Source organism: Oncorhynchus nerka, linkage group LG21, assembly GCF_034236695.1.
Source record: "Oncorhynchus nerka isolate Pitt River linkage group LG21, Oner_Uvic_2.0, whole genome shotgun sequence".
Lineage (NCBI taxonomy): Eukaryota > Metazoa > Chordata > Actinopteri > Salmoniformes > Salmonidae > Oncorhynchus > Oncorhynchus nerka.
The window spans coordinates 17,881,169-17,896,375 of record NC_088416.1 but is presented as its reverse complement, the minus strand read 5'-3'; the positions used below and the strand labels follow the sequence as shown (position 1 = coordinate 17,896,375).

General features: G+C 45.0%; 1 protein-coding gene across 6 annotated transcripts in view; it reads left to right on the top strand.

The window, feature by feature from the left end:
- LOC115103991 (pre-B-cell leukemia transcription factor 1-like) overlaps positions 1-13,475 on the top strand; it is a 52,805-nt gene extending 39,330 nt beyond the window's left edge. For 3 of the 6 annotated variants that reach the window (XM_065006396.1, XM_029625101.2, XM_065006397.1), the window contains 6 exons: positions 8,732-8,979; positions 9,207-9,397; positions 9,528-9,663; positions 9,973-10,129; positions 13,094-13,177; positions 13,385-13,475. In XM_065006396.1, the coding sequence (XP_064862468.1) occupies positions 8,732-8,979; positions 9,207-9,397; positions 9,528-9,663; positions 9,973-10,129; positions 13,094-13,137 (776 nt within the window). In that variant the 3' untranslated portion in view covers positions 13,138-13,177; positions 13,385-13,475. Of the gene's footprint in view, positions 1-8,731; positions 8,980-9,206; positions 9,398-9,527; positions 9,664-9,742; positions 9,845-9,972; positions 10,130-13,093; positions 13,178-13,384 lie in introns of those variants that run through there. The other 3 variants (XR_003859682.2, XM_029625103.2, XR_003859681.2) reach the window with 3 other exon arrangements.
- The last annotated feature ends 1,732 nt before the right edge of the window (positions 13,476-15,207 follow it).

Here is a 15,207-nt window from a genome sequence, read left to right as displayed (position 1 = left end):
TTCTTAACTGACTTGCCTAGTTAAATAAAGGTAAAATAAATAGTTTTTTTTAAGCAGGCTGTTTGTGAGTAGCTTAACTAATTAGAGTACATTGTAGTACCTACTTACAAGTTCCATAGATCTGTGCTATAATACTATTTTAATATAATAACTGTGTTTGATTAGAGTGAGTGCTAGTGTAATCAGACAACCACCATCCAGCTCTCTCCCCGGTAACATCTGACTGTCATGGTACTCGTTGGTTTGTTATAAATGGCCGCTGCTCCTCTGATCTATTGCTTAATTGGCACCTCATTTGCATAACGCTGCAAATTAACAACCTCTCAAATGAGAGTTCATTTTTCAAAGTCTTTAGGAGCTCCTTCAGAGGCGACTAACGAGCATGGGAAAGTAGGCAGCTGGGCTGATGAGACAGAAGAGGGGAAAGATGAGGTGCCTACATGTACATATCACCTCGACTAACCTGTACACCCCCCCGCACTCCTTTTTATATAGCCTTGTTTTATTGTTACTTATATATTAAAATATTTTACTTAACCAACAACGCTGTTAATATATATATATAATATATATATATATATATATACATACACACACACACAGTGGGGAGAACAAGTATTTGATACACTGCTGATTTTGCAGGTTTTCCTACTTACAAAGCATGTAGAGGTCTGTCATTTTTATCATAGGTACACTTCAACTGAGAGACAGCATCTAAAACAGAAATCCAGAAAATCACATTATATGATTTTTAAGTAATTCATTTGCATTTTATTGCATAGGATAGGATAAAGTAATCCTTCTCACCCCCCTTAAAAGATTTAGATGCACTATTGTAAAGTGGCTGTTCCACTGGATGTCTTAAGGTGAACGCACCAATTTGTAAGTCGCTCTGGATAAGAGCGTCTGCTAAATGACTTAAATGTAAATGTAAATTGCATGACATAAGTATTTGATCACCTACCAACCAGTAAGAATTCCAGCTCTCACAGACCTGTTAGTTTTTCTTTAAGAAGCCCTCCTGTTCTCCACTAATTACCTGTATTAACTGCACCTGTTTGAACTCGTTACCTGTATAAAAGACACCTGTCCACACACTCAAACAGACTCCAACCTCTCCACAATGGCCAAGACTAGAGAGCTGTGTAGGGACATCAGGGTAAAATTGTATACTGTATATATGAAAAAAAATGTAAGGGCCTGTAAGTAAGGTTGTGTTAGGTGCATGTGACATTACATTTTATTTGAGGGAGAGGGATGAGAAGGAAGGATGGAGACAGACGGGAAAGGGAGATATCGTGTTGTACGGTATACTGAATCGTCATACCTTTCTGATATTAGAACATGAAAAACGGTTCGGTACTAGAATTTGTTACTTTCGGTACTTCTACTTGTTTCTCACGTTGTATACTGATTGAGAGGATCAAGTCTCTTATCAGCGCAACAGATGCCTCCTTATAGCTCGAGAGCACCATTCCTGCTTCTTGTCTGCTCCACTTACTCATTCGCTGGAGTCTGGGCTGCATCATGTTAGCTCCCCACTCATGCTGCACAGAAGTTAACACACTTGAATAATGCAACACAGCATGTAGAAATGTTGAAACTGTTAATTACTGTTTGCAAAACTGTCCATATTGGCTAGAACACATTCCAATGCAAGAAGATACCGGTAAGCTTCCAGCTTTGTAGGCTAACTTTCCTTTCTAGTTTACTGCTGAAGCTAACATCAATTCACTACCCTATTACTTTTTGTGCTAAAATACAATAATTTGTCACCAAAAACATTAATTCACTTAATCGTCTCTCCATGTCCAATGCTACTTTTCCCCCATCGCCTGTCATGTCTCTTTTTCACGACCTCAACTGACTGTGTGGGCGTGTGCATTGTCATGAATGACATTATTACTGGGTTTAAAGAGACAGCGCAAACTTTTATAAAAGAAGAGACTGCTACTTCTATGCAAATGTTGTTGATCAGTAAAATAAAATACGTCCCAAATGGAAGGCAAACCAATTTTTCATCTACAGCTACATGAAATCAGGTAAAACAAGCTCAATAACTCAATGCATTCACCTGTATTGTGAATAGGTCTCCTAGCCTACATCTTGATTTACCCAGTATATCAATAGAGATTTACTATTCAAATAAATGGTTACCATTTATATAGTTAGATTGGTAAAAACTTCAAAGTAGTTGTATAATGTATTCATGAAAACATACTTGGCTGTGTTTGACATTTTGACATCAACTTTTAAAATGTAATGAGATTGAACTCAAATGATGTTCAACGATTGAACAGAGCACGTTTCTGTCTTTATCAAGTGCTATTCTGTGATTTTGGATAATAAGCTTTTTTGGGGGGTGTGGTATCGTCAAAATTCTGGTGTCATGACAACACTAGGAGAGGGAGCGAAGACTGGGGAACGGATAGAGGGACAATGGCCATCTACCCTCTTGCCTAAACTCTGAGGGCTCCCGAGTGGCGCAGCAGTCTAATCTCAGTGTTAGAGGCGTCACGACAGGCCCTGGTTCGATTCCAGGCTGTATCACAACCGGCCGTGATTTGGAGTCTCATAGAGTCTCATAGGGCGGCCCAGCATCGTCCGGTGTAGGCAGTCATTGTAAATAAGAATTTGTTCTTCACTTGCCTAGTTAATAAATTAAGGTAAAAAAAAAAAAAGAATCCTAAATACCCTCCGGCCGCTCACCCCTCTCTTCATCTCATACCTGCTGCTCCTCTACCATCCACTTATCTAGTGGATACTTATTATGGAGAATGTGTTGGATGCTATAGGCTCATATAGAGCACCTGATAACATGGTGTGTGTTGAGCCATATAGGCCTAGATCTGATTGAAGCCTTTTGTCCCTGATTTGCTCTGGTCTCCATAGTTGTCATCTCTAGTTAATGAAGGGTTGATTTAATGCTTAATGGTGTTCGGTGTGTGTTTGCCCAGGGTGGGACATCTTCCATTCACACTCCTCATCACACTGTGTTGACATTGACTGCTCACCACTCCCTCACTCAGGAAGGAAGCACACTGACTGTTTGTTTGTTTTTGTGTGTGTGTGTACCTGGGTGTGTGCCACAGGGTTTCAGTAAAGAGGACCAATGCAACCACAGACGCTGCTTAAAGCAGGACCTGACGCATCCTTCCACACTACTGCCCCTCTCCAAAAAGTACCACTCAAAACTAAAATGTTTGGTGGAATGAATCATTTTTAAATGTTTTATTTAACTAGGCAAGTCAGTTAAGAACACATTCTTATATACAATGATGGCCTACTCCGGCCAAACCCAGAAGACGCTGGGCCAATTCTGCGCCGCCCTTATGGGACTCCCAATCACGGCCGGTTGTGATACAGATTCGAACCAGGGTGTCTGTACTGACGCCTCCAGCACTTAGACCGCTGCGCCACTCGGGAGTCTGAGAATGTAGTCCAAATGTACACCCTGTGTACTTTAAGATGTTACGATGCCCTCAGCTCCCTACTTATGAACCGTTAGCCTCACCTTTTGTACAGCATGTTTGCCAGTGGACGTAACCGACTGGGTTTCAAGACTGTGTTAGCCTGTTGAGCTTAAAGCCTTGCTTCAGGTCTCAGGCAAGGTTAGTTGTCATCTGAGCGTGCTTCACCACCTCTGTTACACCAGGGATATGTTATTATTTGTGTTAGAAGGAGGAGGGAAAATGGAAGAGGATACCCCTGGAGTAGGAATACTACTGCAGACAGCACTCAGATGACTCCCGCTGTAGCATAGGGATCCTAATTCAACCTGTGGGTTCAGTAACAGTCTTCAATTTCCTCCCGGGGCCCAGAGTCACTTTTACACTCCTTCCTTCCTGATGCCACAGAACGCTCACTAGGTTGCTTTCATCATAACATTTCAAATGACGAGTACTCATTATAGAATTCTATGGGTGTCATAGAAAAAATATTTAAAATGTTTTATATATATGTGATATTTTTATCATATTTTCCACCTCGTCTTAGACTGGGAAGTTTGCTCATAGTGAATTTATTTCACAAAGTTTACTGCACGTCCTTCTCACCCCCCCCCCCCCACCACATCCTTTCACTTGGTACTGGCGGCGAATTCGCCTGAATGTCAAGCCTCGACTCGTATGTAGTTTTTTTTTCTTGTGTAAAGGTTACATGTAGCTTTTAACTTTCTTTCTGTTCAACCATTCTTTCCCTCTGGATTTATTTATGGCCAGTTATGGAATAGTGGTAAGAGCATTTCCATTCTTATCATTCTGCTGTTCCCTCTTGCCACTTTTTTTTTTCTGCCTCTCTCTCTGCTTTTATGTCTACTCCTGTGACTCCCTTGTTTTTCCAATTCTCCTTGGTTCTCCTTCTAGGCTACCCTTTCTCCTTACCTTTTTTCTTTTTCCCTTCTCCCCCTCTCCCTGGTTTTCTCCCTCAGCGAAAGGCTGAGAATACTCAAAGGAGCTGATGCAATTAAAATGCTAATCCTGTCTGTCTACAGGGAGGGGATGGAGGAGAGGAGGAGGAGAGGTGGGGGCTGACAGCATGAGGGATTGCAGCTCACATGGAGAACTCGACTGAAATGGAGAACAGAGGGAGGCGCCGGGAGAGAGGAGAAAGGGGGATACAAGAGCGTGTGTGTGTGTGTGTGTGGGGGGGGGGGGGGGGGGGGTCGTCAGAGTGAAAAGGGGATGCAGGACAGAGCGAGAGAAGACCGACGTGGGGTAAAAAAGTGTGTGTGCGCCATGAGCTGAGGGATGGATGATGGCCTGAATGTGTTCGGGGTACATGCATTTCCCCCTAATTTACTGAAGACACTGCTGCTCTGTTAGGGTGGCCTTCAACCTCACCCTGCCACACATGTAGGCCGAGAGCCAGGGCTTCTCAACCCATTGAGGTCCGGAGTCTGCTGCTTTTCTGTTCTACCTGATCATTAATTACACACCTGGTGTCCCTGGTCTAAATCACTCCGTGAATAGAGAGCAATAATAACCATGTATAATTTTTTTTTTTAAAGATTTAAAAAATGCAGTGGAACTGGCTTTGAACTCCCGAGTTGAGTTTGAGGGGCCTAGAGAGTGGGTGTGTAGCTACCTACCTGCGCTACCTACTAGGTGTACTACGCACAATTGTGTTCTAGCCTGTGTGCAGAAACCAGGTGTGTCTACGACACAGCATAGCGATTTTGGCTGTGAGGCAGAAATGAGCTTCGGGATTATGTATGCAGTGGAAACCCCAGCTGGAGAGCCTGAATATTTCATAGTATGGCTGTAGCTCTCCTCTATTTCTCGCCTTGTGCCTCTTCTCTTCTCCCTGTCAGTCTCTCAATGCCACATAACCTGCCTAACCCTAGGATGTTATTGTGTGGTTTTTACTATAGAATTGTATTGTGGCCGCAAACACCAGCTCCTTATTGCTTTATTGGAAAATGCATTACGACTGCTCAGTACTGAGTGCGTCGGCCCTAATAGTTTTGTGTGTGTGATTGTCAGAAATCAGAGCTTAATAATTGTAGTAATTAGTGGAATTTGAGGTCATTAGGGGCTACAGCTGGGGGCTATAATAATGCCGGGTGGGAGGGTGTGTCTCAGCAGAGAGGTTGGGGCCGGATGGAGGGGAAAGACCCGGAGAGGCATGATTGACCCTTTGTGCTGTAGGTCAGTTGGCTACTCCTATGACCACTGCATCCATGTATAACACTACCCGACCAAAAGCACATTTATTTGATTAAGTGTGTTTTGCCTGGAGTGCTAGATGGGTGGGGTTTGTACCTTTGGGACTATTCCATTGGTGTTGTTGGTCTACACAAGCTCAGTCAAGTGCAACTAAAATATTTGGTAGGTAACAAATACTATTTCAAGTTTTTCGAGCCGATGTCTGATGAATATTCTGAGCCTCTAGTGTATTGCACTGGCTGCTGCCTCTGCTGGGTCGGGAAATGGTTAGTATGGAACAGTGTCTGGGACCGGACAGCTCACACTGACTTCTACACACACACACACACACACACACTCTGGAAGCTACAAACTTACTGGAGAACACAGATGCACAACACACACAGGATAGCAGGATAGGCTAATCCTCTAACACTATTAAAGCAATCTACTCAGACCAGCACACACCAAACTTTAGAAAACGTAGGAAGTAGTTGCATAGTTTGCATACACATCTTAAATGCACTTTCTCTCTAACTAGCCTATAAGTACTAAAGTACAGCTTTGTTAGTTGAGAGGGAGAGAAAAGGAGGGAGAGGGATGGGCCAATAGGGGTCATTCGTTCAGTCCGCTGGGTCTGCTACATTCCTGAGCCATGAGAGGGGGAGCAACAGAGAGAAGGAATGTGTCTCGGAGAGAACCGAGAGAAAGCGGATCTAGATGGTGAAAACAACAGGCAAGAGGGAACAAGAAAAAGGAGGGCAACAGCAGGGGAGGAAAAAAGTTTCTAGAAAAGGAGGGAAAGTTGGATAGAAGTTAAGAGAAGAGAGAGCATTGTTTAGGGGATGTGAAGACTTATGGGGGAGAGAGTGGGCAGAATTGTTAGGATGCACTTTAAAGTAGTACACTAAAAGAAGGGATACTGACTTTATTGTGCAAACATCCTTACCTCAAGTGTTCAGTAACTACATGTTAAAGCCACAATCCAGAGTTTGTGTTGTAGTCCAACAGCAACCCTGCCACTTGGTTGTGTATACTTTTCAAGAATCAATGGGTAGGCCTATATCATTAACATTGAACTGCAGGAAATATCCCAGATGATGCATTTACTGTTCAGCATAACTCTCTCTCGTGGCTGTGGTAACTCCGAGAGAACAAAGCTGGTAGAAATAGAATTGTCCTGTTTTTCCTCTGTTCCAGAACTGTAAGCTGTACAGAACAAGGCATTTACAGCTGCTAGTAATGGCTTTAACAAAAATACTTTATTAATCCATGCAAGAGGGAAATGTGTCTCCAGCTGTACCCAACCCCGTCGACATACACACACGTTTATATACTGAACAAAAATATAAAAGTGATATGCAACAATTTCACGGATTTACAGTTCATATAAGGAAATCAGGCAATTGAAATGAATTCATTAGGCCGTAATCTATGGATTTCACATGAATGGACAGGGGCGCAGCCATGGATGGGCCTGGGAGGGCAGAGGGTGTCCGGGTGGCTGGTCTCAGATGATCCTGCGGGTGAAGAAGACTCATGTGGAGATCCTGGGCTGGCGTTGTTTCACGTGTTCTGTGTTTGTGAGGCCAGTTGGGTGTACTGCCAAATTTTCTTAAACAACGGCTGCGGCTTATAGTAGAGAAATGAACATTACATTTTCTGTCAGCAGCTCTGGTGGACATTCCTGCAGTCAACATGCCAATTGCACGCTCCCTCGACTTGAGACATCTGTGTTGTGTGACACAACCGCACATTTTTAGTGGCCTTTTATTGTCCCCAGCACAAGGTGCACCTGTGTAATTACCATGCTCTTTAATCAACTTCTTGATATGCCACACCTGTCAGGTGAATGGATTATCTTGACGAAGGAGGAATGCTCACAAACGGGAATGTAAAGACATTTGTGCACACAAAAGATCCAGAAATGTTCCATATGCACAAAAAGCTTATTTCTCAATTATTTCAGCTCATGAAACCATGAGGCCAACACTTTTACATATTTTTGTTCAGAATATATTCCTGTACTGTTAGCAGCAGAACAGTAAGTTGGACAGAACAGCCTCCCAGAGCTACTGGTCTTGGCTTTTAGTACAGGAGCGCTACAGGCCCCTTATACCCCCTTCACTCTACTGAGCCAAGCCAAGATGCTTGCCTGGTTCGTTTGCACATTGACCATAGTTGCTTGAAAGGGCAATGTACAGTATAGCATGATGGTGTTAAAACAAAGGCTGTGAGTCAAGTTTGTGTATAGGAGTCTGTGTGCATTGAGAGCAGTGTGTACGCGTGTTTTTGCACCTGAGTGTACTGTGTGCCTCCGTGTGTGTGTCTATCTGTAAGAGAGAGAGAGAGAGAGATGAGTGCAAGGCTGGGGGCTGACAGGGGTCCTGGGTTTAATACAGTGAAATAGCGGAGCGGCTGAAAGCTGTACTTATGGCCAGCCGAGCTTGTAGTGACAGCGCATGCACTCCCATTACTCCGCCCATGTCTCACATTGCTGCTGCCTGCCTGCCTCTCTCTGCTCTGTACTGGCAGCCTGCCACTGAGGCGCCACACTGCCACCTGGTGTTAGAATAGGGTACTGCTAATTTAGAACCCATACCCCCTTTATAGTGCACTACTTTTAGGGTGCCGTTTGTGACCAATAGCTAAGTGACGAGAGAATTGGCAGGGTTGTTTTGACAGCTTTTACTGACAGTTTTACTACCATATTGCCTATACCTATCCAACTTCCTCAGATCTACTTTAAGTGTCTAGGGTAGGATAAGGGGCCTAGTGGTTAGAGCGTTGGACTAGTAACCGGAAGGCTGCATGTTCAAATCCCCGCGCTGACATGGTACAAATCTGTTGTTCTGCCCCTGAACAGGCAGTTAACCCACTGTTCCTAGGCCGTCATTGAAAATAAGAATTTGTTAAGTTCTTAACTGACTTGCCTAGTTAAATAAAGTTTTTTTTTTTTAAGAAGGGAAAAAAGGGGGTTGAATCTGAATGAGCCTGACGTTGCAGTTGAGACATGGTGTTCCCTTTTTGTCCTTAATGCCTGATTGATTTGATATATTGAATTTATTCTTTTTTTTCGCCTCAAGTGCTGAGTATCCGAGGCATTCAGGATGAGGACCCCCCAGACCCCCAGATCATGCGCCTGGATAACATGCTGCTGGCCGAGGGCGTGTCTGGCCCGGAGAAGGGCGGGGGCTCGGCTGCAGCAGCTGCGGCCGCAGCAGCAGCAGGAGGGTCACCCGGTGCCGACGGCGGCATCGAACACTCAGACTACAGAGCCAAGCTGGCACAGATCAGACAGATCTACCACTCTGAGCTGGAGAAATATGAACAGGTAGGAGAGAGGGAGAGACTCATTTACACAGATTTCCCAATCTAAGCTGGAGAAATAGGAACAGCACACACATTTCTCTCTCCTTCAAAGATTAGTGTGTTCCTGAGAATTTGTATTATTTTGTATAACTGAATTTAAGTTTCAAATTTGTTTTGAAACTCCCATCTCTCCCTCCTTCTCCTACTTCTCCTCCTCCTCTCCTTCTCTTCCTCCGCCCTACACCCCAGGCGTGCAGTGAGTTCACCAACCACGTGATGAACCTGCTGAGGGAGCAGAGTCGCACGCGGCCCATCTCTCCCAAGGAGATCGAGCGCATGGTGGCCATCATCCACCGCAAGTTCAGCTCCATCCAGATGCAGCTCAAACAGAGCACCTGCGAGGCCGTCATGATTCTACGCTCCAGATTCCTCGACGCCAGGTCCGTGTGTGCTTTTCAAGAGTTTTGCAGTAATTTAATTTGTAATCTGCAGCGTGTTTTAAAATTGTTCCGAGATTATGAATATTGTCTGACTGACTGACTGTGTGTGTCGTATCGATGTCTCTGTCAGGCGTAAGAGGCGTAACTTCAACAAGCAGGCTACAGAGGTGCTGAACGAGTACTTCTATTCCCACCTGTCTAATCCCTACCCCAGTGAGGAGGCCAAAGAAGAGCTGGCCAAGAAGTGTGCCATCACGGTCTCACAGGTACTATACCGCACAACACGCTTCTGCTGCCAGTGGACTTATCAGTACTGAAACCAGCTTTTCCCCTTCTAATGTATAGGTGGGGGGCCGGTTCCCCTGCCTAAAATTATTTGGTTTCAATTGAAAGTGTCGGGTGACTGAAAATGTACTGAAACGGAGATGGACTGCCTGACATTTTCCAGTAAGAACGCTTGTTTTCGTTTTCCGTTGGGAAACCTTTTGCTACGGTGTGCACTGATGAATACAACCCTGGAAAGAAATCTAAGGGAAACACTGACTAATACACTGATCTATCCGTCTCCCCCTCAGGTATCTAATTGGTTCGGCAACAAGAGAATACGGTACAAGAAGAACATTGGTAAGTTCCAGGAGGAAGCGAACCTCTACGCAGTTAAAACAGCGGTGGATGCTGCCAGCGTGTCGGCACAGGCTAGCCAGGCTAACTCTCCGGCGACGCCCAACTCAGGTACCGTGTGCCCCTTCCAACCACCCCTGACCCCCACCCCTCCATCCATATCTCAATCACCCTGCCTCCTCACACCAATCAGCTGATGTTCATGCTATTACACACACACAGTGTAGTTCATACACACTGGCAGAAGTGACCACACAGTGTAGTTCATGCACACTGGCAGAAGTGTAGAACCACATACATGGATCGAGAACTCTGTCTGTCTGGCTCGCTCTCTGTCTGGCTGTATGCCTCTGTCTGGCTCTCCATCAGACTTTTCTACTGTTCTTCTGCTTGTTTGGTGTCTGATGCGTTGCTGTGATGTTATTGCGCTCACAGGTTTTCTATAGAGGAGAGATTATTTACACTATCTTACTTTGAGCCAGATTGATAATTTCCTTGTTAAAAGTTGCTTTATTGTTGTAGAAAGTGGTCATTTTCAGGGTTAAATGTATCTTTACTCAGCAGCATCAAAGATGCTGCGCTATTGCCCTAAGCAATAACTCATAGTAGGAAATGACCGTCATCCCCCATCTGATCATACAACCAATTCCAATCACTAACCAATGTGTTTTTTTTCTTTTCTGAATGGTCTCTGTTCAATTTCACCACTTCCTCTTTCGATGTCATCATTTTAACATGATTTATTTAGCCTACTACTACTGCAAACTGTCTTTATGTAGCGGCCAGCACACCTTTACATTAGTGTACAGTATACACACACACACACACTAGTGTACAGTATACACACACGCAAGCACACACACGCACCCTTATGTACCAGCTACCCCTATTTGCTCAGGAAGCAGACAGGAGCAGGTAGGTGATGTACCATTCAGTCATTGTGAGCCGTGCTGTATGCCTGCCTCATGGAAATATAATCTATTATCTGGATTCTATTTCTATGGTCTGCCTCTACCGCAGTAAGATTTACAGCTCGCTGGTGGACTGTCGAGTGTTAGGACTCAAGACTTGCCAACTGAAAATGTCTGACTTCCACTTTATGATGCTCACTTGTTACAGTGTAACTAAAACGTTGACCTGCGTTTTTTCATCTAATAAGACGTATTTGTGTTGTCTTGATTTTGGTCCGTTTCAAACAAGAAAGTTGCAGTTGGCCTATAGTTTGGCCATTTTTATATTCTCCTGCGCTCGTCTCATACTTAATTCACAGCAATGTGAGGAAGTTGGGAATTGAGGATCCATCTGTACATGTATTGGATCATCTTGGCACCCAGAAGGCTGTGTCATGAGGGACTAATTCACTGCTCAACCCATTCTAAATACTCTGACTGTGGTACCCCATTCCTCATGTTTTCAACACTAGCAAACGGTTTGTGAGCACGGGTATGGCTTTTCAAAAGCCAGTGTCCTTTAACTTCCTGGTTGAACTGTGATCTCTGACCCCTGGCACACTGCGGTGCCTGATTTGGCTGACAGAACCACACTGAGATGCCTGATTGGCTGACACAGCGTGTGTTGCCTGCAGGGTCGTCGGGGTCATACAGCTTGTCTCATGCAGGCGACGCTGCAGCTGCTGCCTACCTTGGCCTGCACCCCTCGAACCTCAACGGGGCTGGGGAGGCCGTCCTCAACATCGCCCCTTCTCTGCAGCCCCAGGTAGGCACTGAGGATCTCTAGGAAAGCCTGCCTCAATGCCCCAACCACAACCCCCTCCAACCCAGTCCCTATAGGGTTGCACAATTCCTGTAATGTTCCCAAAATGTCCTGGTTTTCGTGACATCATGGTTGGAGGATTTCTGGAATCAGGAGTGAATTGTGAAGGCAATCCTGGAATTTGTTCAAACAAGATTTCTGGAAGAAGAAAAAAAACAGGGCATTTTGGGGAGGTTTCATACTAGCTATGATGACCCCAACCTCCCTCTCCTCACCCCTGATTCTTTAACACCCAACCCAAGAACTCCTGTCCCTGGTCCACTTAGTAGAGAAACACACCTCGTGGTGCATTTTGACCCTCCCCTCTCTCTCCAGCCCCCTTCACATAACCTTGTTTCAGTTAAGCCTTTGGTGTGCCTACCTTACCATTCTCCCCCAGTTATTTATCCATCCATTTCATCGCTCTATGTCCACATTTGCTTCTCCAAATGGCACCCTATTCCCTATGTAGTGCACTACTTTTGAGAGAGATGGTGCCGTTTTGGACGCATGCAGCCCATTGCTATCTCTCTCCATCCTGTCACCACGGAAGCCTACTCCCCCATTACTCTGCCGTTGTTGTTGTTGCAATCCACCTCGTCACTGTTCTGTTTGTAAACCTGTGGAAGTGCACTGTTGTTGTTGAAGAGGATCCACAGATTTCTGCTGTAAACAGCCTGACGGTCAGTGTCAGAGAGGCTGAGGGAAAATCCTTTCCTTGAGTCGTCGTGTCCACCTCTCCCCTCGCATCCTTCTCAAAACCCATTGGAGGAGAATGTCAGAGGGGAAAAACCGCTGGCTTTCTCATCCCAGAGAGAGGTTTTGATAAGGAGGCGAGGAGAGAGGACAAATGCAATTTTGAGATTCTCCCTGGCTAACCGGACGGTAGGCAGCGTTTTGTGACGGCAGAGAGGCAGATATGAACACAAAGTGAGGGTTGTACAGACAAGTGATTAGAGGTTAGCTAGTAGGGAACCAGAAGTCCGAACCAAGATCCATGCTGCTTTTGCGTTGACAGATACAGCAGAGGTTTGTGGAAGCTTTAAAGTTCCTTTCATGACCACCTGTGTTTGTGTGACACTATCCCCTGATTGATCCGCAAGTACATTTGTGTGCGTGCCAGACCTGGGTTCAAATGTTATCTTCCAAACATGCACAAAGTATTTGAAAGGAAACAAATAATTTTTGAACCCATGTCGTGTGTGTGGGGGTGTTCTTCTATGCTTGTGGGGACTTAAAATTCCCCCCAAGGATAGTAAAACAAGGAAAGTGTGTGTGTGTGCATGCATCTCGCCTGATGGCGCCTGTCTTGTCTCCCTCCAGGTGGATACCCTGCACCGTGCTACACACCTGACGGCAGGCTATGAGTTGACCACTAGATCACTCTACATCCCACGCCGCCTCGACGTGAGTCAAATCTTCCTAATTGTCTTTCTTTTTGTATCCCTTTTATTTAGACCGAAAGAAATGCATGCCTATCAACCAAGTATTTGTAGTCCAGGCAAATGTATTTGCAGTGTTTTACAAGTGGATTTTACTAGGGTCACAACACACCTGTATTAACAAATGAAACAAAACTGTCTTTGTTTTTCTATCCTGGTTCTTTACTTCTAGCCTAGCAACAGCTGGCAGGACAACACCCAACCCCCCTCCGTCACCTCTCCACCAGGCCCCCCTGGCAGCGTTCACTCTGACACATCCAACTGAGACACCCCCCCCCCCCCCTTTTCTTCCACCCCAGAGACAGCTTTTTTGGGGGGTCTGCTCTGACCACTACCCATTTACCCCCCCCCCCTTCACTCGGTCCGGACTGGGCAACTCATGCCAGGCGCTGTACACACACTTCTGTGGACCGTTAAGATGGACAAGTGAACAGAAGACATTTACCTTCCTTCCATCCTACAGAAATTCTCCGGAGGCTCCTTTGTCTTCATAATGAATTTTAGGGGAGGAGACTGACTGCCGCCTGATCATGACATCATAACCCCTCGCCTCCTCCAGGACCTTTGGGGAACTACTAACCCAACCAACCTGGCTGTGTAGGGCAGGTGATGATCACTGATGACTGTACATTACCTGTGTATATGTTCATGTCGACTCCAGTGTTCACAGCCTGTCCATTACCTGTCCCCTGTGAGGTTCTGGTGTTGATGCATGTGACTGTGGTCACACACACACTAACGCCAGGCGCTGTGGCGAAAGGGATCACAAGACGAGCTCTGCTCACCTTGCTTGTACCAAAGTGACGTCCTTTCTCCTTCCCCCAACCTGATAATTGTCACCCTCCTACTATTCCTCTGAGAACAAACTAGTAACACAGACACCTTCCATCTTTTAGTATGCTGATGCTTTCAGTTTGGGGGGAAGATTTAGGTCAGATATGCACACACCACCCACCTTTTACAACCCCTCATATGGAACATGGACACAGATCTGTCAAGCACAAACTTTTGCACCTTTTTCCAGGTGCTTCTACCTGGTGACAGTAGTTCTGGGGAGTTGAACATACAGTAGGCTTGAGGACAGGACTGAAGATGAAGGCAGTGGCGAAATGAACGATCCTCTTTAGTCCTCCAGAAGTAAGTTTCTATTGCGTCCCCCTTCGCTTAGTCAGCAAAAGCTATAGACTCTTTGTAGATGTTATTTTCCTCTGTCTGTCAACTACTTTTAGTTGATTGTAGCCCTTTTTTTTTCACCTAACGTTGTTTCACAAAGAAATGCACCAGCCACCAAATAAACACATTTTGTTGATAGAACCTAAATGTGGTGTTGGGACGGTGAAATGGATGGAATGAAATATGTTTTGGGGCAGAGATAGCTATGTCATTTGGGGGGGGTGACATGAAAATATTTGTGACAGTCTTCCAATGCATGTAGGCTTTTTTAGGTGTTCAGTGATGGGTCTCATTTAAATATTCAAGTTATTTAGCTTCTTCACTTTTGTTTTCTCAAAGACACAGACCAAAAAGGAGTAGATGCGTTATGCTGTATGTACAGAGTTCTCAGATGTCTCAGTCGGGATGGCTTAATAAATACGGCCCAGCCTTATGGGGTATTCATTAGGAACGAAACTGGCTGAAACGGGGAGTGACTTACCTGAATTTGTCGAACAAGAAATGCTTGTTTTCGTTTGCCGTTGCTATACATTTTTGCTACGGTGCAAAATATTTAGCGTACGGTGTACACTAATGAATAGGACCCTGGGTTTATACTCCACCAAACGGTCTCTGGATCAGAACATTCCTGGGGTGTGCGACATGCACTGAAGTGCGTGAAGTCACAAAGAGGTTATGGAGTACATCTAGTGTAGATTCAGCCTTCACATTTTTATTTTTTTTTATCAGTTCTTCTTTGGTGTATTTAACAACTGTGGCCTCACCACTAGCAGGGTATTGTTCAGTAGGGCGAAAACCTTTTTAAAACCGAGTGATATGGGG